Source organism: Mustela putorius, unplaced genomic scaffold (genome assembly GCF_011764305.1).
Source record: "Mustela putorius furo isolate JIRA1106 unplaced genomic scaffold, ASM1176430v1.1 tig00537335_pilon_pilon_pilon, whole genome shotgun sequence".
Classification (NCBI taxonomy): Eukaryota; Metazoa; Chordata; class Mammalia; order Carnivora; family Mustelidae; genus Mustela; species Mustela putorius.
Window position 1 is genome coordinate 3099013 of NW_025422457.1, and position 26715 is coordinate 3125727.

The 26715-nt window shown below is 35.5% G+C and overlaps 1 protein-coding gene across 1 annotated transcript in view; it reads right to left on the reverse strand.

The window, feature by feature from the left end:
- Positions 1-444: 444 nt before the first annotated feature.
- SHCBP1L (SHC binding and spindle associated 1 like) overlaps positions 445-26715 on the reverse strand; it is a 31897-nt gene continuing 5626 nt past the window's right edge. Inside the window, exons 3-10 of the mRNA XM_045074310.1 lie at positions 24231-24445; positions 22616-22702; positions 22322-22540; positions 9817-9922; positions 4492-4645; positions 2753-3003; positions 1719-1841; positions 445-805 (exon numbers count right to left, since the gene is read on the reverse strand). Coding sequence (XP_044930245.1) covers positions 554-805; positions 1719-1841; positions 2753-3003; positions 4492-4645; positions 9817-9922; positions 22322-22540; positions 22616-22702; positions 24231-24445 — 1407 coding nt within the window. The 3' untranslated portion in view covers positions 445-553. The remainder of the gene's footprint in view (positions 806-1718; positions 1842-2752; positions 3004-4491; positions 4646-9816; positions 9923-22321; positions 22541-22615; positions 22703-24230; positions 24446-26715) is intronic.

A 26715-nucleotide genomic window follows, 5' to 3' on the forward strand; every position in this document is an offset into this window, starting at 1 on the left:
AGGTCATGATCTCCTGGTCTTGGCATTGAGTCCCGCATGGGGCTGTCTGCACAGCAGGGTGCCTGCTTCCCTTTCTTTCTCTCTGCCTGCCTCTCTGCCTACTTGTGATCTCTGTCAAATAAATAAATAAAATCTTTAAAAAAAAAAAAAAAGGGTGAATTTCATGGTGTATGAATTATATCAAAAGTGTTACTGGGGGGGCGCCTGGGTGGCTCAGTGGGTTAAAGCCTCTGCCTTCGGCTCAGGTCATGATCCCAGGGTCCTGGGATGGAGTCCCGCATCCGGCTCTCTGCTCAGCAGGGAGCCTGCTTCCCTTCCTCTCTGCCTGCCTCTCTGCCTACTTGTGATCTCTGTCAAATAAATAAAATCTTAAAAAAAAAAAAAAGTGTTACTTAAGTTAAAATGAATCATCCAATGAAAGCATTAGAATGTTTAAATATTTTTTAATTAAATAGGTTTTTAATTTAAAACTACCATTTCTTTGGGATATGAGAATTATTTACTAAACAAATCTCTGAAATATAAAACATCAACAACATAAATCCACATACTTTTAACTTGTGACTATTCTGATATCCCCCTTCAAGTTTGCTTCTATTTTATTGTTGTTCATCTCCAGGTTCAGATTCTGCATTACCCTGGAGAGCATACTGTCATCATTTTTATCCCCTGAAGCTGCCCCTTTGTTGAGGGCTTCTTCTGCTACAATAAAAAATTGTTCAGTTGGTTGAAGAATGCTTACACCATAGCCATTATTGTTGTAAATATGATTATTAGTCATCTTCAATTTTGGTGCTGGAAGAACCTGTTAAATTATTCAAGGAAATTGGTTTTCAATAATTTCTATAAAATAAGTACTCTAGAATTTATTTAGGTTTACATGTTTCTTTAAAACAACAATCTGTTTTAAGCAAGCAGTGTTTTCCTCACTGCTTATTGTCACAGTAACCAAGGAAATCTCTAATATTGAAATACTAAATGAAGTTTTCAATTTATTTTATGTAGTATAACTTTAATATATAAAGCTTTAATATAACAAATATAAAATATACATAAAAATATATAAAGCTTTAATGTAACAAATATAAAAATAATTTCAGATATTGACAATGCTAAATTTTCAAATAATTATATTTAATCCAGAATTCTAGGGAAAATGTTCATCAACTACACAAGTCTAGAGAGGGATCTAGAAGAGTAGAACAAATAGTAGAAAGGAATGGGAAGACATTTCACTTACAGATTATTGCTATTTTAATTGACTATTTTAATTGACTAGCTTAAATTACATTACAAAGTTTGAAAGACTTAAATTTTCTTAATATACAGATTATTGCTGTTTTAATTGACTATTTTAATTGAATAGCTTAAATTACATTACAAAGTTTGAAAGACTTAAATTTTCTTAATATATTTATTATTTTTTTATTTGCTTTACTTTCCAAAACATATTACAGATCTGCCCAATAAAAAATCTGAAACATTTTTATAAAAGCCAAACTATCCACTTTATCAGTTTTCTGCTAAGAATTAAAGTTGAAACTATTAAATTAGAAGGCTAAACTTATTTTATATCAGCCGTCATTTAAACTATATTTTAATTATCTCTACTATTCTTTTCCAGATCAATAACAGACTAAACCTTGTCTAGACATAGTATTTTAGTATTTTTGTGATAATTCTTAAAACAACTCTATATTTAAGAAATATGAGAATACCTTCATATTAACACCACCTAAGGTGCTTTTTGAATTATCACTGGTTCTGAGGTTATTACAGTGATGAATTTCATTCCTTTCTAAAATGGCTATGCTTCCAGGATACAGTTCAACACCAGCACCCTGTAAATTAAAAGCAAAACAATCTCAAAACACACATGCACCTCTCCAAAATTTTCTTTAGATTTAAAAATTGTAATTCTATTTTACCACTCTTGACACACTAAGTTACACAAAAATAATTCGTGTAATGATTTATTTTAGAGATAATGTTTTAAAACATTAAAACTAGTATCAATCTGTGTTAGAAGATGATTGGGCCTAGACGGAGGGTTGTGGTCACACAGTCTCATTGAGTCAGATTGCTTTCCCACCCAAATGAAGTCTTTAGGAGGGAGCCAAAAATCTCTTCAGAGCAGTTCTTTCAATTGCTATAAAAATTTATATATATTCTAACTCCCTCAGTGCTACTAATGTCAACTTCCTCAGTTTATTGGAAATTAAGTAATTCTGTTAAATCCTATTTTCATCATTTAATCTTTTCATTTAGTTTTGCAGTATTTCAGTGGTCTTAGTTAAGTAAATGTTAACAAGTTAACTGACTCGTGATCTGTTTTGTAGCCAGCAATTTCTAGATTTTAAAAAATATCACATTTTGGGGCACCTGGGTGGCTCAATGGGTTGAGCCGCTGCCTTCGGCTCAGGTCGTGATCTCAGGGTTCTGGGATCGAGTCCCACATCGGGCTCTCTGCTCAGCGGGGAGCCTGCTTCCTCCTCTCTCTCCCTCTCTGCCTGCCTCTCTGCCTATTTGTGATCTCTGTCAAAAAAAAAAAAATCTAAAAAATATCACATTTAAAGCCAGTAATTCTTTGGACTTAGTTCACTTTTCCTTACGTGTGCTATGATGCCCTGTACTTGTCCTGATTTTAGCAGTTTCTAAGCTTTATTATAACTCAGTTCAAAGGTGAAGTCACTTATCCTTTGCACAGCAAGGTATTTATTGTCAATAAAGCGGTCTTTATAAAAGGAAATACCTGGGCACCAGATATTTCACTGTCTGTAATTGTCAGAGCAGCCCCTGTAAGAACACACACTCCTGTTCCTTCGCATTTTAATATACAGTTTTCTAGAGTCATGTGACCAGACTCCACCACCACAATACCATCAACGGTCCCTTGTTGTATCAAAGATAGATGCATTAGCTTCACATTATCAGCTTTAGACACCACGAAACTGTCATGAGAAGGTTCAGAAGTAATCATAATTTCCTCTCTCTTTCCAACTCCTGATTCAAGGAGACAAAACAGAAGTAATTCAGTAATCCCAAAGTTTAAAGTCCTTTAGTCAAGTCATTCAATAATACTTTTACTTTTCACATATTTTTTGTAATATATCTAATTATATACTTAACTGTAATGTAATTTTTTGTCCATATTTGATGCCATGATGGGAGAATCTGGGTTTATAGTCAATATAAATGTACCTGTATTCAATATACTTATTTCATAATACATTTTCCTAAGTTTTCCTTTATATAATCAATAGTCATTTACAAAATGTCTAAGATACAAAAAAAACTACCTTACCATGACTAAAAAAGACAGTCATATGAATTAGGTTATAAGATTAATCATATCTACAATTTTGGGGCACCTGGGTGGCTCAGTGGATTAGGTTAAGCTGCTGCCTTCGGCTCAGGTCATGATCTCAGGGTCCTGGGATCAAGTTCCGCATCGGGCTCTCTGCTCAGCAGGGAGCCTGCTTCCTCCTCTCTCTCTCTGCCTGCCTCTCTGCCTACTTGTCTCTCTGTCTAATAAATAAATAAATAAATCTTTAAAAAAAAAATCATATCTACAATTTTGATCTAGAATAGTTAAAGCAATCATCTAAATTTAACAACAGTGCAAAAATAAGGGGTCGTAGCTTCAAGGCTTTAAGATTTGAAAATGACAGATACACTCCTTATTACCCATGCAGTTCAGCAAAATACTACTGGTTACAGTCATCAAGATCTAATGAGTTTTTGCTCAATTCTTGAATTGATAGGCAAAGCCTCAGTCACCTGGTTCTTTTTCTTTTGGTCAGACAGTGGGAACATCCTTACTTCAATGTTAAACAGCAGAATTAAAGTTACTAAATAGGTTCAGAACCTAAAAGAAATTTTAGTAAATTCTTCTACTTTAGCAAGTTTGCATATAAATTAACCTGAGAAAAGGCTGAATATGTTTTAATACAGCCTTTCATTTGGTTTTTCTTTTTATAAAGATTTTGTTTATTTATTTGACAGAAAGATGGCAAGTAGGCAGAGAGAGAGAGAAAAGGAAGCAGGCTCCCTGCAGAGCAGAGAGCCCAATGCGGGGCTCGATCCCAGGACCCTGGGATCATTACCCAAGCCGAAGGCAGAGGCTTTAACACACTGAGCCACCCAGGCACCCCTGTTATTTCTACTAAAGTGATAAGAAATACAATAGAGGAAGAGAAAGTAGTTTGGGTAAAAATATTACAAATAGGTTTTTTGGCTTTTTTGTGGTTTTGATCTTTTTAGAATCTGTGTTTGTAGTGCTACACTGTCATGGAGAATAGTCTCATTGATTTGCTTTGGTACATTTTGTCCAAATGAAGTCACCTGTACAGATAATATACTCATGAGCACGTGTGAAAATCTTAATTAAAAAGATACATAAGGAATTTTTGTGTTAGGTAAATCATGTTTATAGTATAAAATTTTTTCCAGTATACATTGTTATAAAAAGATGGCAAAGGATGCCCTAACCCTTTATAATGATGTCGTCAGTCAATAAAGCAAGGTTTACAGCTTGATATTCTCCTGGAAAAATAACTACTGTATCTCCACTGTAACAACTATCCAAAGCCAAATCCAAATCATCATGCTGTTGGAGAAGTGTGTCTGAAGATAAGTCCTTTACCTGAAAAGAAGAAATAAAACAGTACACTTTAAACAATGAATTAAACTGAAACAGGTCATTTTAATCAGCTAACATATTGGTGACGTGTGCTTTTCTCAAAGACTTACCTTGTATATTACACTGTAATACACTGTAAATATGTTTTTATGTTCATTAAATTGTTCCAAGTATCATCAACTAAGGGAATGGTGAAATGGGATGTTCTTTACAATCACTAATCATTTTACAGCTATGAAAGACTATGTGCCAAGAAGGCAGAATTTGAACTAGCATATTACCTCCCAAGCCTTACAACAGTTCTTTGAGGGGAAATGATATCCCCTTATCAGGTGAAGGACTTTGAAACTCAGTGAGATGAAATGATTTGCCCAAGGACACAGAGTTGGTGAACAGCTAATCTAAGCTTTAGATCCAGGACTTTATGACACTAGATCTCTTTGCAGTCTACTACTTTGTTTTCTTTAACTCAGACTAATCCTATAATTTTAGTCAATCAATAAAACCTTATATATTAAATACTCTAGAACTAAATAAAAAGATAATTGTAATTATCTTTTAACTATGATAAGACTTTTAACTATCCCAGGGTCCTGGGATCGAGCCCCGCATTGGGCTCTCTGCTCAGCAGGGAGCCTGCTTCCTTTTCTCTCTCTCTCTGCCTACTTGCCATCTTTCTGTCAAATAAATAAACAAAATCTTTATAAAAAGAAAAATCAGGGTGCCTGGGTGGTTCAGTGGGTTAAGCTGCTGCCTTCGGCTCAGGTCATGATCTCAGGGTCCTGGGATCGAGTCCCGCATCGGGCTCTCTGCTCAGCAGGGAGCCTGCTTCCCTCTCTCTCTCTCTGCCTGCCTCTCCATCTACTTGTGATTTCTCTCTGTCAAATAAATAAATAAAATTTAAAAAAAAAAAAAGAAAAAGAAAAACCAAATGAAAGGCTGTATTAAAACATATTCAGCCTTTTCTCAGGTTAATTTATATGCAATTAAATCAACTAAGAGTAGAAAAGGGAAGAGAACTTCATTATTAGTACCATAAAGAGTGGGGAACTCTCAAAATTTGAAAACTAAAAATATATTCTGAAAAAATGCCCGTTATTTTATCCCTATAGAATTGGCATTATTGAGGGTATGTGAAATTGTGAGTGCTATGAAGTGTGTAAGCCTGATGATTCACAGACCTGTATCCCTGGGGCAAATAATACAATGTATGTTAATAAAAATAATAAAAAAAGAAATGGCATTATCATTCCTCTATCTTTTTTCTTATAAAGTGGTTAGAAGAAAAACAAATGAAAACATAACAAATTGAAATTTTAAGCTAAATAAAATATATAGATATTTCCTTTTCAGTCTTTTTCCCATGCATATACTCGTTACTCATAATACCAACATATCATACCATACATATACATGGCTTTGAATCCTGACTTATTTTTTAAGACTTACATATTTCAGAGAGAGAGCATGAGTGGGAGGGGTAGAAGGTGAGGGAGAGAATCTCAAGCAGCTCCAGGCTGAACACAGAGCCAAGAGTCAGATGCTCAACCAACTCCATGACCCAGACAGACACCACTGAATCCTGACTTCATTACATCATATCTTCCCATGTCTTTATCTTTTCAAAGACTAATTTTTAGTCATTACATAATAATGCATCATATGGGCAATCACAATTTATCATAGTTGATTTTCTTACTCTTATTTAGATGGTTTGCAGTTCAAGATTATGAAAATACTATGACAAATAAATCCTTACATTCATCTCTAGTTAATTCTTTGGATAAATTACAGATGGGGAATTATTGTACAAAAGTACAATCTTTTGTACAAGTACAAAAGATTTTGTGTCTTGGGAGACATACTGCTAAATTGCCCTCCTGAAGAGTTTAACCAATTAAAATTTGGCTTGAGAACTCATTTTGCTGTAAACTCATCAGCATGGGGTTATCTTTTAAATTTATAAAATATATGCCACCTTAATAGGCAAAAATCTTCACTGCCTCATTTTAATTTTCACTCATTTGATAAGAGTGAACATTTTTTCCAGATATATTTGGAACTCATAATCCTTACTAATTCAGCAAACTACTATATTCATTTATGTGTGTATTCTAAATACTTTGGTGGCAGAGAGCACAAGGATTACCTCTAAGTAATTTGGAAGAACTCTAAAATCCATCTCATTTATATTTTTCTTATTCATGAAAATAGGAAACCCAGGAGAAAGAAGTTTGTGAGGGGACATAATGAGTTTAGTTTTGATGCCAGTTAATTTGAAATGCTGGTGGACTCACTAAGCAGAGGTATCCAATAGATTGCATATAAGAGTCTAGAATATAGGACTAACATTTGGGCGTAAAGATCTGGGAGTTACTTAAGCATAGGAATGGATAAGATTAGCTACGCGACTGTCTGAAGAGGGAAAGAGAGCACTCTAGGATGGAACGATGAAAACATTAAAAGAACAGGCAGAAACAAAAGAAATCTCAAAGCTGAGGCTAGGGGTCGCCAAAGAGGTGGTAAAATCAGGACACCAAGGTGTCAGGAAAGGAGGAAATCGTTGATGATGTCGGGTGCTGAAAGGTTCAATGAGATGGCAATCTTAGTGCATTTAGCCACAGCTTGGTCCCACATTGACCAGAAAGGCATTTTCACTGATACTCTGGAGGCAGAAACAAGATCACTGTGAGTAGAGGCATGAATGTGAAAGCAGTAGAAACAGATAAATCTGTCAAGTTCTCCTGTGTAAAAGAAGAGAGATGTGGTATTGAGGATGTATACTGTTTTATTATTTAGAAAACAATTGAATACATCTCAGTACATTTAGGAAGGAAACAGAACGATATAAAAGAGAAGTGATGTCATGGAAATGGTGGAATGAAGAGCAAAAAAAATGGTTCTTCCACTGAAGCAAATATTAAGTTTGGGGGAAAAAATGACAGAATCAACATTTTGGGAACTCTGGAACCTAATCAAACACAGCAACCATGCAAATGCTTAATGAAGAGGCTGCCAAAATATGGTAGAAAGAAAAAAATGTGGTTTTGCTTAGCTGCCTACCAGCTTCTATTCCCCAGCTTGGCAGCAGCTGTGGAAAGAACAGCCCATGTTTCTATGGCTTGCTGGTCTGAAGCAGGCACGGGGTGGGGGAAATATGAACCTTATTCTCAAAAACAGTATGGTTGTGATGGGCAGCTTTGTCAAGCATCTGATTCTGGATTTTGGCTCAGGTCTTGATATCAGGGTGTTGAGATGGAGCCCCTCATCAGGATTCACACTGGGCATGGAGCCTGCTTAAGATTCTTTCTCTCCATTTCCTTTTGCCGCTCCCTTGCTCTCTTTCTTGGGGGGAAAAGTGTGATTTATTTTGAGACCAGGCAGTATCTCAGGGGAAGGATTGACAAAGCTGACTTGTTTAATATCCTCCTCAGAACTGAGCAGCAATATAGGTATCACTTGATGAAAGCATTTAAAAACACACACTACCCATAGCTGTCTGGGGCAAAGGAAAAGTCTGCAGAGGAGGAGGCTGAGAAGGAAGATTCTTGGGGAAATAAGGGTTCCCTCATAAACTAGGACATCTAGAGTGAAAAGCACATGGCCAGGGCTGGATCCATGCTCAGGAGAGATCTGAAAGTACCCCAAGCTTTGCTTCCCACTGATCTTTGGGCCCCATGCAAACAAGAGGTGAAAGCCAAGGCAGAGTTGTAAGCAGCCTGGCTCAGCTTTGAAGGAGTGCCTCAGCTCGGAGCTAATTTGCAAAGACTGTGAGATATTTTTTGTTTTTGTTTCTTAGTATCGGTGTTTACGGAAATTTGTCAGGTAACTGGTTACCTGCTGAGATTACATAATAGAACTTCAGTAGCCACACGCAAAAAGAAATACAGCTGTTGCAAAAATAGTTTGGAAAATTTGCTAACCATATGGACAACCACAGTCCTCAAAAATTAAATAGAGCAAACCCTGGAGATAGGGTAGACTGATTTCCAGAGTTATTAGATTATAATATTCAAAAAGCCAATTTTCAACAAAAAAGCTACAAAATATTCAATGAAACAGGAAACTGGCCCATTTACAGGAAAAAAGATTTATAGAAACCACCTCTGAGGAAGCCCAGACAAGCCTTTGGATTTATCAGACAAAAACTTGAAATAAACTGTCTTAAATGTGCTCAAAGAGCAAAAAGAAACCGTGGACAAAAAACTAAAGGAGCCAGAAGGGCAATGAACAAAATGACAATATCAATAAAGAAATAAAAATTACAAAAAGAACCAAATGGAAATTCTATTGTTGAAAATCACAATAGCTGAAATTAACAACAACAAACTCACTAGAGAGGCTTAGATATCATATTTGAATGGGAAGAAGAAAGAATCAACAAATTTGAAGACAAGATGATTAAAATATCCAGTGTCAGGAGCAGATGGAAAAAAAAACACAAGGAAAAGTAAACAATGTTGACGAGACCAGTGATACACCATCAAGAATACAAGCAAACATATTATAGGAGTCCCAGAAGGAGAAGAGAGAAAGGAGCAAAAAGAATATTTGAAGAATGATGGTTGAACACTTTTCAAATTTGTTGAAATTTGTGAATCTACATATCCAAGAAGCTTAATGGGCATCAAGTAGGATAAACACAAGCCAAACCAACACACATAATCAAACTGTTGAAAGTCAAAGAATCTTGAAAGCAGTGAAAGAGAAGCAATTCAATATATACAGGGAATTGGCAATAGGATTAATGGCTGATTTCCTAACAGAAGTCACGGAAGCCTGAAAACAGTGGGATGACATATTTAAGGGGGGTGGGTACTGTCAACCAAGAATTCTATATCTAGCAAAACTATCCTTCAATAACTTCTCAAATGTATGAAGCAGCAAGACCGTGGACCTGGTTCAAAATGGTATCACCCTCAAAAGCAGGCTTTCTCATATTTGTCTCCTATCCTTTCCATAGTTACTACCAGCATAGTGCCTAGCAATAAGGTTTGTACTCAGTAAATAGTTGCTGACATTTATTTATTTAGTACTGATTATATGCTAAGCGGATGTAATAGGAGAAAGAAAGCATTAATGTCAGATGAGTATCCTACCCTCAAATAACTTCTTTTTTGATTATACACAACTACAACTTAAATGAACAAATAGGGATAAAGTGTATTTCTTACCATGTCAGTAGTCATCACTTTTGCCACAATATGTGTTATAGTCTTTCCAAAATCTCTTTTTCCCTTCCGGCGCCTCAGAATTCTTGGGAAAAAAGGTCCATGAACTCTAGAGTTGAAAACATTTATTATGATGATATTAACCTGAACAAGACTCAAGCTATGCTTGCTTAGAAAATAAAACTTGGCACCAAGCATCTTTGAGAAGTAGATTTCACTTATTTTAAGCTCCTTGAGAGCAATGAGCAACTTGAGAGCAATGGAATAATTAAAATCTTTTAGATAACTGAATGTTTACACTCTCTAACTCTAAAATCTTTTCATTTTCATGGTTTGTACCTGGAAATCTGTATATAACCCACTAAAATCAACACCTGTCACCTCAAATCTTTAATACAGTAGAAAATTTTCCTGATTATACTTACATAGTCCACTGAGTTGTGGACTCAAAACAAAGCAAAGATCAATTAGGTCTCCGATACTGAGGCATAAAAATGTTTAGAGAAATGCCCGATTTTAGATACTGTGTTCAACTAACAAAGTGTTTTGTTTCAAAGGATACGGTCTCCATAGATACGTTGACTGCGGCCTCCCAATAGAACAATTCTAGCTTCTCTCTGAGTTGTATGTGTGTGTTTTTAATTATTATTGTTTGCTCTTCAGCACTTCTGATTCCACTCTTTCTTGTCTTTCTGCTCTTCTTTCCAATTCCTGTTTCCTAACTCTTAATCATGTAAGTGTTATCAAAAGAAAGAAAGTTTGAGTATAATTTTTTATCATTACTATCAGCTGAAAGGGTCACTCCTTTACCAACATATGTAGCTTTACTAATAATCTCCTTAGGTGTCATATTTTGGGTTCTCTACAGCACATTACTGCTTGACACTCCTGGAAAGCAGCTTTAGTACCAATATGTTTCAGCTTCAAAAGTTTCATTGAACATTTCTAAAGTAAAGCCATTCAGCATTTTTATACCTATTTAAGCAAGTGATTATGATCTTGAGAAAGAGAACTACTCACACATTTCTTCACCATATACCTGATCACTAGCTGCTCAAAGAGTACAGCATCCTACGTTCAGGAAATACAGTAGTTTATCATGCAATCCTAGTTTTAAAATCAAAAGTATGTATCAGTGGGTTTTTTTAAAATCAAATTTATTAAGGTATAATTTATATAACACTCATTTTAAGTAAACCATTCCACGAAGTTCCACAAATGTGTATACCCACTTAACTCAATCAAAATAATCAAGATATAGAACATTCCCATCACACTGTTAGGTTCCTTCATTCATCTTTGCAGTCAATCCTCCACACCTATTCCCCGGCAACCATTGATCTACTTTCTGTCATAGATTTATTTCCCTTTCTTGGATTTTTTAAATGAAATTTTAAAGTGACATAATATATGATGTACTCTTTTGTGTCTGGCTTTTTTTCATTCAGTCTGTTTTGAGATCCATGATGTTATTTTGTGTATCAGCATTTTGTTTATATTGCTGAGCAGTATTTCATTACTGGATTTTCTGTATGCAAAAATCATGTCATCTGCAAATAGACATAATTTTATTACTTCTTCCTTTCCAATCTGGATGGCTTTTTTCTTGCCTATTGCTCTAGCTGCAACCTCCAGTACAATTTGAATAGAAGTGGTAAGAGTAGACATCCTTATCTTCTTCCGGATCTTAGTGGGGAAACATCCATTCTTTCACCTCTAAGTAGGATTTAAAGATTTTTCATAGATGGCCTTTTATGGGCTGAAAAATATCCCTTCTATTCCAAGATTTTTGAAAATTTTTATCATGAAAGCACTGAATTTTGTCAGATTCTTCTTCCGTGTCTATTGAGGTGTGGCTTTTTTTTTTAAAAATTAATAATGGTGCACTATATTGATTCATTTTTATGTGTTAAACCAACCTCACAACCTTGGAATAAATCCAACTTACTCATAGTCTGATCCATTTTAAATGGATCGGTTTGTTAGTATATTATTTTTCATCTATATTCATAAGGGATATTATTCTGTAGTTTTCTTGTGATGTTTTTCTAGTTTTGGTATCAGGGGAATAATAGTGGCTTCACTGAATGAGGTGGGTAAGTGTTTCCTTCTACTTTTTTGAAGTTTGTAAAGAATTGGTGTCAAACCTTTAAATATTTGATGAAATTCACCAGTGAAGACATCTGGTCTTTGGCTTTTCTTTGTGGGTAGTTTATAATCCGCTAATTTTATCTCCTCACTTGTTATAGGTCCCACTCAGGTTTTCTGTTTTGTCTTGAGTCAGTTTGGGTAGATTTTATCTTTTCAGGAATGTGTCCACTTGATCTGGTGATCTAATTTTCTGGCATATAATTGTTTGGAGTATTCCTTAGTAACCCTTTTTTATTTCTGTGCAGGTTTCTACGTGGATGTAAGTTTTCAACTCAGTTGGTTAAATATCAACTAGGAGCACTATTGCTGGTTCATATGCGTAGATCACACTAAGCTTTTAAGAAACTATCTTCCAAAAAAGCTGTACTGTTTTGCATTCCAATCAACAATAAATGAGAGTTCTTGTTCCACAACCATGCCAGCAATTGGTATTGTCAAGGTTTTTTGGTTTGTTTCTGTTTTTGTTTAATTTTTGGATTTTAATCATTCTAATGGGTAAGTAATGGTATCTCATTCTTTTGATTTGCAATTATGTAATTGCAGAGATGTTGGGTATCTTTTTATAGGCTTTTTTTTTTTCCCATTTGTATATCTTCTCTGGTGAGGTGTTTGTTCAGAATGTCAGGTGTTGTTTTTTTTAGAGATTTTATTTATTTGCCAGAGAGAGAGAGACAGAGAGTACACACAAGCAGGCAGAGAGGCAGGCAGAGGCAGTGAGAGAGAGAAGCAGGCTCCCCGCCGCCGAGCAAGGAGTCTGATGTGGGACTTGATCCCAGGACCCTGGGATCATGACCCGAGCCGAAGGCAGCGGCTTAACCAACTGAGCCACCCAGGTGCCCCCAGAATGTCCATTTTTAATTGGGCTGTTACTCACAATGAATTTTAAGAATCTTTGTATCTTAGATACAAAACTTTTATCAGATATGTATTTTACAAATATTTTCTTCAAAGTTTTGCCTTATCTTTAATTCTCTTAACAGTGTCTTTCACAGAGCATAAATTTTTTACTTTTAATATAAAAGTCCAATTTCTCGATGTTTTTCTCTTACAGATCATATTGTCAGTGTTTTACCTAAAAAAAAAAAAAAACTTCATTGTCAATCCAAGATCACCTATGTTTTCTTCTATGATTTATTCAAGTCTTACAGTTTTATTTTATATTTAGGTCATTGGATCATTTTGAGTTAATTTTTGTGAAGATGTGAGGTTTGTGTTTACACTCATCTTTTTGCATATGGATATCCAATTAATTACTCTATAGCACCATTTGTTAAAAATAATATTCTTTCTCCATTGAATTTTCTCTGCTCCTTTATCAAAGTTCAGCCCACTCACTATATTTGTGTGGATCTATTTATGGACTCTTTTTTTCTGTTCCATTGGTTTATGTATCTAAGCACCAATACTGTGCTTTCTTGATTACTATAGTTTTACAACAAGCCTTACAATTGGGTAATATGAGTACTCTCACTTTATTCTTCTTCAGTACTATGTTAGCTCTTGTAGGCTTTTAGCCTTTCCATATGAATTTTAGAAATAGTCAATACCTACAAAATAGCTTGCTGGGATTTTCATTAGGATTGCAGTGAATCTACATCAGGTTGGGAGGAAATGACATTTAACAATATTGATAGATAATATCTCTCATTTACATTTTCTCTGCCATCATAGTTTTGTAGTTTTCCACATGTAGATCCTATACATATTTTGTTAGATTTATACCTAAATATTTAATTTTTTGGCTTTATTTTAAATGATATTTTAAAAATTTCAAATTATTACTGATATATAAGAAAGCAAGGGATTTAAAATGTTAACCTTGCTATACTCGTTGGTTCCAGGGTTTTATTACTGTTGTTGTTGTTGATGATGATGATGATGGTGATGATGATAATGATTCTTTGAGATTTTCTATGTAGGCAATTATGTTACCTGCAAAGAGTTTTACTTCTTTTCTAAACTTTTATCTTTTATTACATCTTTTGTTTCCATTTCTGTATATCTTTTATTTCCCTACTTTCTTGAGGGTTTGTTTTTTTTTAAATCAAGGATGCTATATTTTTTCAAATTTTTTTCTGCATCTATTGAGAGGATCATATGGTTCTTCTTAAAAAGTTTTTTTAAGGATTTTACTTATTTATTTGACAGAGATCACAAGTAGGCAGAGAGGCAGGCAGTGAGAGATGGAGAAGCAGGCTTCCTGCTGAGCAGAGAGCCCGATGTGGGGCTCGATCCCAGGACCGTGAGATCATGACCTGAGCTGAAGGCAGAGGCTTTAACCCACTGAGCCACCCCGGTGCCTCATGGATCATATGGTTCTTATCCTTTATTAATGTTCTAATCCTTTATTAATATCAATCATATTGATTGGTTTGTGGACTTTGAACCACCCTTGCCTCCCAGGAATAAATTCCACTTGATCATGGTGAATAATCCTTTTAATGTACTGTTGGATTCTTGTTGAGAAGTTTTGTATCCATGATCATCAGGGATATTGGTCTGTAATACTCCTTTTTAGTGGGTTCTTTGTCTGGTTTGGGGATCAAGGTAATGCTGGCCTCACAGAATGAATTTGGAAGTTTTCCTTCCATTTCTATTTTTTGGAAAGGAGAATAGGTATTAATTCTTCTTTAAAGGTTTGGTAGAATTCCCCTGCGAAGCCATCCAACCCTAGACTCTGGTTTGTTGGGAATTTTTTTTTATTACTGATTCAATTTCTTTGCTGATTATGGATCTGTTCAAATTTTCTATTTCTTCTTGTTTCAGTTTTGGAAGGTTTCTTGTGTTTCTAGGAATTTATCCATTTCTTTCAGACTGCCCAATTTGTTGGCATATAATTGCTCATAATATTCTCTTATAATTGTTTGTATTTCTGTGTTGTTGGTTATGATCTCTCCTCTTTCATGATTTTATTAATTTGAGTCCTTTCTCTTTTCTTTTTGGTAAGTCTAGCTAGGGATTCATCAATTTTGTTAATTCTTTCAAAGAACTAGCTCCTAGTTTCATTGATCTGTTTTTTTTTTTTTGATAGCTTTATCCTTTATTTCTGCTCTAATCTTAATCTTTTAGACTTTACTAGCTGTTCTTTTTCCAGCTCCTTTAGGTATAAGGTTAGGTTGTGTATTTCAAACTACTTAAGACCTATATGGCTATATACTTCCCTCGTTTGATCAGCTTTGCTGTGTCCCATAGGTTTTTGACTGTTGTGCTTTCAGTTTCATTTGCTCCCATGTATTTTTTATTTCTTCTTTAGTTTCCTAGTTAACCCATTCATTTTTAGTAGGATGATCTTTTACCTCCATGTATTTGTGGTCTTTCCAAATTTCTTCTTGTGGTTGGCTTCAAGTTTCATAGCACTGTGGTCTTAAAATATGCATGGTATGATTTCAATCCTTTTGTACTTGTTGAGGCCTGATTTGTGACTCAGTATGCAATCTATTCTGGAGAGTGTTCCATGTGCACTCAAAAAGAATGTGTATTCTGCTAGTTTAGGATTAAATGTTCTGAATATGTCTGTGAAGTCCATCTGGTCCAGAGTGTCATTCAAAGTCATTGTTTCCTTGTTGATCTTCTGCTTAGATGATCTGTCCATTTGCTGAATGGGGAGTTAAAGTCCTCTACTGTTACTGTATTGAGTTTCTTTAAGTTTATTATTAATTGATTTGTATATCTGCCTGCTCCCAAGTTGAGGGCATAAATATTTACAACTGTTAGGTCTTCTTGTTGGATAGATACCTTTTTTATGATATAGAGGCCTTCTTCATCTCTTATTACAGTCTTTTTTAAAAAATCTAGTTTATCTAATAGAAGTATGACTACTCCCTCTTTCTTTTTTCTTTTTTAAGATTTTATTCATTTATTTGAGAGAGACACGGTGAGAGAGGGAACATAAGCAGGGGGAGTGGGAGAGGGAGAAGCAAGCTTCCTGCTGGGCAGGGAGCCCAACTCGGGGCTTGATCCCAGGACCCTGGGATTATGACCCACACCGAAGGCGCTTAGTGAATGAGCCACCCAGGTGACCTTCCCTCTTTCTTTTGATGTCCACCAGCATGATGATAGATGGTTCTCTACCCCATCTCTTTTAATCGAGAGGTATCTTTGGGTCTAAAATTACTCTCTTGTAAGTAGGATATTGATGGGTCTTGCTTTTTTTTTTTTTTTTAATCCATTCTGATATCCCAGGTCTTTTTATTATAGCATTGAGTCCATTTACATTCAGATTAATTATTGACAGATATGAATTTAGTGCCATTGCATTACCTGTAAATTCGCTGTTCCTGCAGATTGTTTCTGTTCCTTTCTAGTCTTTTATTGCTTTTGGTCACTCCTGCTCAGAGGGTCCCCTTTAATATTGTTTGCAGAGCTCATTTAGTGTTCAGAATTCCTTTAGCTTTTGCTTGTCTTGGAAACTCACGCTCTCTCATTCTATTCTGAATGACGGCTTTGCTGGCTAAAGTATTCTTGGCTGCATATTTTTCCAATTTAGCACCTTGAATAGATCATGTCATTTTTTTCTGGCCTGTTAAATTTCTGTGGACAGGTCTGCTGCTAACCTTATGTATGTACCCTTATAGGTTTGGGACTTTTTGTCCCTAGCTGCTTTCAGAATTCTCTTTGTATTTTGCAAGTTTCAATATATGTCTCTGTGTTGGCCTGTTTTTGTTGATTTTGAGGGGAGTTTTCTGTACCTTTTGCACTTGAATGCCTATTTCCGTCCCCAGATTAGAGAAATTCTCAGCCATAATTTGCCCAAATAAACTTTCTTCCCCCTTTTCTCCTCTTCTTCTGGGACTCCTATGTATGGATATTATTGTGTTTTGTGGAATCACTGAGTTCCCTAAATCTGTATTCATAATCTAATAGTTTTCTTTTCCTTTTCAACTTATTTTCTATAATTTTATCTTCTGTATTACCTGTTTGTTCTTCTGTTTTTTCCATCCTCATTGTGATTGCATCCAGTTGATTTTGCATCTCAGTTCAAGCATTTTTTACTTTGACCTGACTGGTTTTAGGTCTTTTGTCTTTGCAGCCAGGGTTTCTCTGGTGTCTTTATGCTTCTTTCAAGCCCAGCTAGTATTCTTATGACTGTTCTAAATTTTTATTTAGGTACATTGCTTATATCTGTTTTGAGAAAATCCCTGGGTGTGATTTCTTCTTGACTTTTCTTCTGAGGAGAATTCCTCCATTTTGTCATTACGTCTAGGTTTCTGTCTTTTGCGTGTTATGAAAGCTTGTTTTATTTCTGCTCTTGAGAGTAATACTATATTAAGAAGGGGTCATACAATGTTCAGGGTGCTTCAGGATGTGTTTCTGTGTATGCTGTGTGCTCTCTGCTGTTGTGTTTTGGCTGCTCTTTCCCACAGGTCAGTCCTCTACAGAGTTCCTTTTTGCTTGTAGAGGGCAGTATTCAGACCTTTAACTAGGTGTGCTTGGATTGTTAAACCTGATAAATTTAAAAAATATATCTGATCTAAGAAAAGAGAAAAGGAACCAAAAAAAGAAAAAAGGCAAAAGGAAACAAAAACCTATAAGCCCAATTCTAAAGAATACAAAAGAAAGAAAAAAGAAAATAAAAAAGCCTGATTTAAAAAAAAATAAAACATATCAACAAATGAACAAAAAAACCATAAGTCTGACACCAAAGGAAAAAGAAACAAAAAAGAATATATAAGAAATTAAATAATAAAGTAATAAAATTGAAAGAAAGAAGGAAAGAAAGCCAGCCAGCCTGGTCCTATTTCCACCAGAACTGGGCTGACACTCTGGAGTACTCTATGGTCAACAGACCTGGAACATGCAGGGATGAGGTTAGGGTGTTGGTCTTCTGAGGGACGGGCCTTCTGAGCTGGTTCACAATCAGACCTGCCTTTGCAAAGAATCTCCTGCTGAGTGCAAGAGGGGGCAGGGTTTTGTACAAGCCACTCCAGCGTCCACTGGACGTACTGGGTTTCTCTCTGAAGTCCATCCATGCTAGTAGAGGTGGGGGAGAGATGGTGTCACCCTGTGCTCTTTTCCCCAGGGAGGGAAACTCAGCCATAGGTGTTCAGGATGCTCTCACAGAAAAGCAAACAATATCCTCTCATATGTCCTAGGCTTTTTTCAGATCACTGCCCTCAACCTGTCAGCCCACGTGACATTCAAGTTCTCCTGTGTTTTATCTCTGTCACAGGGCTGGGATTCAAAACTCCAAATCTTAAAGGGCCTGGCAATGCATGGACTGCTTCCCTCCACTGGCGGAGACCCTTGTGGTGTGCTTGGCACCATTCTGTCACAGAAAAGCTGTCTCATGGCACATGCTTGGTGGCTGAAGTCTTGCAATATACATTTTAAACTAATTTTAGTCCACCTTCAAATAACACTATGCTACTTCGTATATAGTACAGGTACTTTTTAACAGAGTAGTCCCATTTCTTCCCTCAGTATATTACTGTCACTTATTTTACACAATATGTACACTATCACCCAATACCATCATAACTAGTATGAAATGGTGTCTTCTTAATAAATCGAGATAAAGAAAAATAAAATATTTTAATTTACCTTTATTTATTCTTTCTCCAAATCTCTTCTTCCTTCCTATACATAGATCTGAGTTTCTGACCTTTAGCAATTTTCTTCTCTAAAGAACTTTTCATTTTTCTTGCAAGGGGATACATCCCCCCAAGTTTTTTTTTTCTTTTTCTTTCTGTCTAAAGAGCTATTATTGTTTCACTTTTGAAAAATATTTTCACCAAATATATAGAATTGTAGGTTGGTATTCCTTTAATGCTTTGAATATTTCACTCCTCTCTTATCTTGCTTGCATGATTTCTTATAAGAAATGCATTTTAATTCTTATTCTTGTTCACCATAGATAAGGTGTTCTTTTCCTCCTCAGCTTCTTTATGTATAGTTTTCTTCAGTTTGAATATGATATGCCTATGTGTAGATTTCTGGTATTTATCATTCCTGGTATTCTCTGAGCTTCCTGGATCTATGGTTTGGTGTCATTTAATTTTGGAAAATCCTCAACATTATTATTACGATTTTTAAGGGTTTTATTTATTTATTTGACAGACAGAGATCACAAGTAGGCAGAGAGGCAAGCAGAGAGAGAGGGGGAAGCTGAGCAGATAGCCTGATGCGGGGCTCGATCCCAGAACCCCGGGATCTTGACCTGAGCTGAAGGCAGAGACTTTAACTCACTGAGCCACCCAGGCGCCCCAATTCTCAACATTATTAATTCACATTTCCTCTGCTGCATTTGCTCTTTTTCTCTTCTGGTATTCCAATTACACATATGCTGCACCCTTCAAAATATTTCCACAATTCTTGGATGTTTTTTTTTTCCTTTGCATTTCAGTTTGAAAAGATTCTGTTGACACATCTCACTCACTGACAAGCTCACTCACTCACAAGAATCAAGCTCACTGATTACTTCCTCAGTTTCATCCCATCTTTTTAGTAAGCTCTTCAAAGATATTCATCATTTTTAGTGTTTTTTAATTTCTAGCATTTTCTTTTAATTAATTCTTAGAGTTTCTGTCTTATGCTTACACTATCTATCTGTTCTTACATTTTGTGTCCTTTTTTCATTAGAGACTAACATTAATTAGGCATTTTAAATTCTATCTGATTAATTCCAAAATCATGATTGAGTCTGGTTCTGATGCTTGCTTTCTCTCTTCAGGCTTGGGTTTGTTCTTGCCTTTTAGTATGTCCTGTAATAGTTTGTGGAAAGCCAAGCATGATATATTGACTAAAAACTGAAGCAAATAGGCTTTTAGAGTGCAGTTTTATATTAATTTGGCCAGGAGGTAAACTGTGTTTAACGTTTGCTATAGCTGTAGGTGTCAGAGGCCTCACATTCCTATGTTTCCATATTTGTGTCTCTTCTGTTGCCTTCAAGCTTCCCTAAAAACTCTTTAGATTTCTCTTGTAGTTCTTTTAGCTATAAACCAGTTATTACAGGAGCCTAGCTGATGTGATTGGTGTGGTATGGTGGAGAGGAATTGTTCTATGATCTTATATTGAAATATGGATCTTTTAGTGGGTCTCTATCCCTGGACTGTGACCTTCAGAAGTTTCTTAGTGCCCTCCTCTTCCCAGATATGGAGGCTAGAAGGGACTGGAGTCAAGGAAATGCCCTTCTCCCCTCAGTGGGAAAAGGCTCTGGTAAAATCTTCCTCCGGTGAACAGATCTTTGTCATGGAGATGCTTTGGATATATTTCATAATATTAACTTTTCCCATGCCCAACCAGAGGCATAATGGGATTTTTCTTGACTCTTCACCAGAATTCCTGGAGGCAAGGGTTTCTCCCAATGAACTGCATCCCTCCAGCAGTTTCTCACTTGCATACTAGTCCACACTTAACCTCCAGCAGTTTATCAAAATTACCATTTGTGTTCTTACAGTTTATGGCTCTATGTGGTTATCTGTTCCAGGTAAGCAGATCTTGGTTGTGATTCTGAATTTACTTCTTCCTCTAGAATTCAAGGTGGTGGTTTGCCCTGTAACCTCAGTTTTCCTATGGGTCCAAGAAAGTCATTTTTGGTTTGCTCAGCTTTTTTCTTTTTTAAGAATGGGAGCGGTAATTAGCGGTAATTAGCATGTCAGAGGTGCATCTGAAAATATTTTGTTTTTTAGCTTCCATTTCTCTGTTGAGATTCTCTGTCCATTTATTAAACCAGTTTTCCTGCAATTCATTGAATATATTTAAATAACTGCTTTGAGGTCTTTGAAATCTAACCTCTGGGTCCATTCAAACTCATATTTTAGTAAATGTCTTTTTTCCTGGGTATGGATCTAATGTTCTGGTTTCTTTCCATGCCCATTAATTTTTGGTTGAACACTGGAGACTCTGGAAAATATATTCTCATAACTCTGGATTATGTTTTGTTCTTCTGAGGATTGCTACTCTTGTATTCTAGCAGGCACTTAACTTGTCTGGGCTCAAAATGCAGCTGACATCTCTGTTCAGTTCTCTCAAGTTCTATGCTTCAATTACATACTTTTTTTTAAGCATGGGTCCCCAATTTTTCCCCCACCAGTGCTAGCACAGTTTAGCAGTCAGTCAAGAATTTGGGCACAGTTTATGCTAAAATTCTAGATCTCACCCCTTTTGCAACTTTCTTCTTTCAAGATATCCCACCTATTATTTCCAGCTCTTCTGCCAGCTTTGAACTCTGTCTTTCACCATCATGAAATAGTTGGACTGCATTTTTTGCTGCCAGAGCTATGAGAACTGGTGATCCCTCTAAGACTGAAAAGCAACAAATTCCCATTTCTTACCCATTCCAAGGATAAATACATTTCAAGGCTATGGCCTGCTTTGGTTATTTTACAGTGCCTTCAAATACCTGGATACTTTAATTATATTTTTGTCCAAATTTTATAAGTGTTATCTATGTAAGGGTTTGACCAATTAATTTATTCTACCACTCCTAGACCTAGATTCTTTGTGATTATAACTTTTAAGATGAGAGAGCCCTGTCTGCCCTATGCCATTAGAATCTGAAGTCCAGTGATGATAGCTTGTATTCAAATTCAACTCTTGTTGAATCTTGATTTCAACATAAGTAGATTTCAAAAATCTTATCTATATTGACTTCCCAAAGTAATCCCAAGGTTTTCTTAGATAGGAATCCCAATAGACATTAAGATGGGATTCTTAATAATTAAAAAAAATTCAAATTTGAAAGAAAATACAAAAAGAAAATGTTTAGGCTAACAGTTAATTGTTGGACAAGTAAAATGTGGCTCAGAATTTCTAAGGCACAGACGTGTAAAAGTGGAACCTAAGTCAGATGTCCTTTGGCTCCATTCAAAATTTTCCATTTACTTTGAAACCACAAGCAAGAATTCCTGTTTCCTCTCTATCTAAAACAAAGAAATATGTACTTTAGTGCATAGTACTGTGAAAACATTTTAAGACATTTTGAAGCATTCTGGAGAATGATACTAGTTAAATCTCCACTGATTTATTTATCATAAAAAGAACTTATCAATTTATGTTGGTTAAAAAAGAAGAAATTAAGAAGCAGCCAAATTAATCAACTGTCTCTTTACTTTGCCTATTATATGTGGTAGAGATCTACCTCCTCTTTTCTTAGGCTTTGGCCAAAGTCAAGACTGTAAAGATGATAGATAAGAAAAAAACAAGATTGATAACATGTTTTCTTATCCAAGGAGCCAATGATTTCAGTGAACTCAGTTATATAAAAATAATTTTCCAATATTAGTAGTTGCACTTTGTTCTTATCTCAAAAACTGGACATCTCATTTTATAATCTACTTTAGTCAGGGTAACATATATGACAAGTGATAGGATAAAAGAATGACCATGTAATCTTTTTGTTTAAAATAGAGCAAATTACCGGAGTCGTAAATCTTCCCACATTTTCAGTAATCCACAGAGCATTACTATCTCATAGTATTTTTTCCAGCATTCAACGGCCTCTGCTGCAGATGGATCTTCCTTAATATTACTCTGATACTCGATGAGCTCAACACGTTTATTTTTATATTTCTCCAAAGTTTTTTTGAAACGTTGTGCAATAGGACCTGGTATGGTTCCATCTTGTATATCACACCACCTGAAAAGTGTCAATATAATTACAATGTTTATCTTATAATAATAATGTGCTGAGTTCATTTTTAACTGTACTTACAAATTAATTCTTTCTTCAATCAAAGCAGTGTAATTCTCACAACTTTCTTCATCATCCCAGTCCCTCCAAAGAAAGTCATAAAAAAACCTATAATGAATAAAAATAATTTAAAAGTGATCAAAAAGAGACAATACTATGTATATAATTAAAGACAATCTCACGTCAGAATTCTTTGTATGAATTCTAAGAAAAATGTTTTTAAATGACTTTTTAGTGAACTAGTATTAAAATCAAACCTTTAAAAATCAGATTACCTACCTAGATTCTATTTGAGGTTACTACAGATAATATTCTTGAAGTGGTAATGAAAAATATTTCCAAATTTCCTAGATTTTGGCTATGGTTTTATTCAACAAAGAAATAATACTTACAAAGTAATAAAATTTGTATATTCAGAGGAAGCATTAGAAAAATAAAAATATGGGGCGCCTGGGTGGCTCAGTGGGTTAAGCCGCTGCCTTCGGCTCAGGTCATGATCTCAGGGTCCTGGGATCGAGTCCCACATCAGGCTCTCTGCTCGGCAGGGAGCCTGCTTCCTCCTCTCTCTCTCTCTGCCTGCCTCTCTGCCTACTTGTGATCTCTATCTGTCAAATAAATAAATAAAATCTTAAAAAAAATAAATAAAAATAAAAATATGCCCCCAAATACTCTGTATTATATTTTTGGACAGCTTCTCTCATATTGTATCAATTTTTAAGGAGCAATCATAATATAGATGATGACATCTAGTATTTGTAATGCCTTTACATGTGAAACATAAAATCTAATATATTTAAGATGCTTGAATGTGAACAAAATTTTTCTTTTAAGATTTTATTTATTTATTTGGCAGAGAGAGATCACAAGTAGGTAGAGAGGCAGGCAGAGAGAGAGGAGGAAGCAGGCTCCCTGCTGAGCAGAGAGCCCGATGCAGGACTCGATCCCAGGACCCTGAGATCATGACCTGAGCCGAAGGCAGCGGCTTAACGCACTGAGCCACCCAGGCGCCCCGTATGTGAACAAAATTTAATGTTACTTGTGTCTAGCATTTTTTTCAATTTTTGAAAAATCAAGATCAAAGAATGGCAGAATTTTCATTGCCCATATATAATACTTCTTCAAGAAAATGTTAAAAGAAAAAAAAAAGAAAATGTTAAAAGAGTTACAAATATGTTCATTAAAAATGAACAAGAGCACCTGGCTGACACAGTCAGTGAAACATGTGACTCTTTTTTTTTTCAAGATTTTATTTATTTATTTGACAGATAGAGATCACAAGCAGGCAGAGAAGCAGGCAGAGAGAGAGGAGGAAGCCGGCTCCCTGCTGAGCAGAGAGCCCGATGCGGGTCTTGATCCCACGACCCTGGGATCATGACCTGAGCCGAAGGCAGAGGCTTTAACCCACTGGGCCACCCAGGCACCCAAAACATATGACTCTTGATCTTGGAGTCATGAGTTCAAGCCCCATGTTGGGTGTAGAGATTACTTAAAATAAATAAATAAACAAAAAAAAAATGGACAAATTGAATTCAGCAGTGGGTAAAAATGAAATCAGTAACTATTTATGAAGCACTTGTATATTTACACATTAACTTTTTGAATATGATAATTTTTAAGAGGTAAAAAGGTTTAATACCTTACAACTTCCAGGGCCAGAGCAATATCATGTATATCAGAATCTTGTCCTTCAACAGGGTATACTTCCAAGAGAGGCACACTATGCTCCAGTTCTTCTAAAATCTCATTGACCAAATCTCTTGGAATATTTGCAATGTTAGAGGAAAAGGGCTCAGCAACAGATACAGTAACTTTGAAACAAGATGATGAGCTTTGGTGTGGTTTACAAGTTACCTAAGATAAATATAAAATTTGTAATTACAAATCAAAATAAACCACAGGATTTTTTCCTCACACATCATCTGCTTATAAAATTTCTTCTTTTAAATTTTATGACCTCTTTAACCACACACAAATTATAGGTCAATACTAAATAAAATACAATTTTTCAAAACCCTCCCTCCCCTTTTCCCTCTCCTTTTTTTTCTTTCTTTTTTCCTTTCCTTCCCTTCCTTCCTCTCCCTTCTCCTCTCATTTCCTTCTTTTCTTTCTTTTAGTTCTGGTGTAGTTAATAATGTTATATTAGTTTCAGTTGCACAACGCAATGACTCAACAATTCCCTATATTGTTCAGAGCTCATAAAAGGAAACATTATTACTCTGCAGTTATTTCACCCATCCCCCAACCCACCTCTCCTCTGATAAACACCTGTTTGTTTTCTGTAATTTAGAGTTTGTTTTTGGTTTGTCTCTGGTTTTCTTCCTTAAATTCCACATATGAGTGAAATCATATGGTATTTGTATTTCTGTGACTGACTTAACTTCACTTAGCATTATACTCTCTAGATCCATCTATGTTGTTGCAAATGAGATTTCATTCTTTTTGTGTCTATATAATATTCCATTGTGAATATATATACACATTGTCTTAATCCTTTCATCTATCACAGCACATTTGGACCACTTCCATAATTTAGCTATTGTAAATAATTCTGCAATACACTATTGGGTATTTACTCAATAAATACAAAATACAAAATACTAATTCAAAACTAGTTCTATGTTTAATTTTTTGAGAAACCTTTACCATAATGTCTTCCAATGGCTGCACCAGGTTGCATTCCCACCAACAATGTGTGGGGGTTCCTTTTTTTTCCATATCCTCAACACTGTTGTTTCTTTTGTTTTTTATTTTAACCATTCTGACCGATGTGAGGTACTATCTCTTTGTAGTTTTGATTTGCATTTCCCTCATGATCAGTTTGAGCATCTTTTCATGTGTCTGTTGGCCATGTCTTCTTTGGAGAATTGTCTGTTCATGTCTTGTGCCCATTTTTTAATGGGATTGTTTTCTGACTGTTGAGTTGTATAATTTTTGTATTGTGGATATTAACTCTTTATCAGATATATCATTGGCAAATATCTTCTCCCATTCCATAGGTTGTCTTTTAGTTTTGTTGCTTATATCCTTTTCCGTGCATGACCTTTTTATTCTGATGTAGTCCTAGCTACTTATTTTTGCTTTTGTTTCCCTTACCTCAGAGGAGACGTATCTAGAAAAATGTTGCTATAGCTGATGTCAGAGAAATTACCACTTATATTTTCTTTTAGGATTTTTATGGTTTCAGGTCTCACATTTAGGTCTTTAATTCATTTTGAATTTATTTTTGTGAATAGTATAAGAAAGTGGTCCAGTTTCATTCTTTTGCATGTTGCTGCCCAGTTTCCCCAACACCATTTGTTAAAGAGAGTGTCTTTCTTTCATTGGATAGTCTTTCCTGCTTTGTCAAAGATTAATTGACCATATACTAGTGGGTTTATTTCTGTGCTTTCTGTTCTGTTCTGTTGATCTGTGGTGTCTATTTTTGTGCTAGTACCATACTATTTTAATCACTACAGCTTTGTAATATAACTTGAAGTCCAGAATTGTGATGCCTCCAGCTTTGCTTTTTTCCTATTTTCATGGTGCAGCCATTCTGGAAAACAGTATGGAGGTTCCTCAAAAAGCTAAAAATAGAATTACCCTATGATCCAGCAATTGCACTACTAAATATTTACCTAAAGAACACAAAAATACTAAGTCAAAGGGATACATGCACCCCAATGTTTCAAGCAGCATTATCTACAATAGCCAAATTATGGAAACAGTCCAAGTGTCCATCAATTGATGAATGGATAAAGATGATTGGTATATATACATATGTGTATATATATATGTGTGTGTGTGTGTGTACATATATACAATGGCATATTACTCAGCCATAAAAAAGAACAAAATCTTGCCACTTGCAAAGACATGGATGAAGCTAGAGGGTGTTATGCTAAGTAAAATAAGTCAGTCAGAGAAAGACAAGTACCACATGATTTCACTTATATGGGAATTTAAGAAATAAAACAAACAAGGGGGAAAAAAGAGAGAGAGAGGCAAACCAAGAAAAAGACTCCTAACTATAGAGAACAAACTGATGGGAACCAGAGGGAGGGTGAGTGGGGTGGGGAATAAATCAAATAAGTGATAAGGATTAAAGAGAGCACTTGTTGCGGCAAGTCAAGCACTGGCTATTG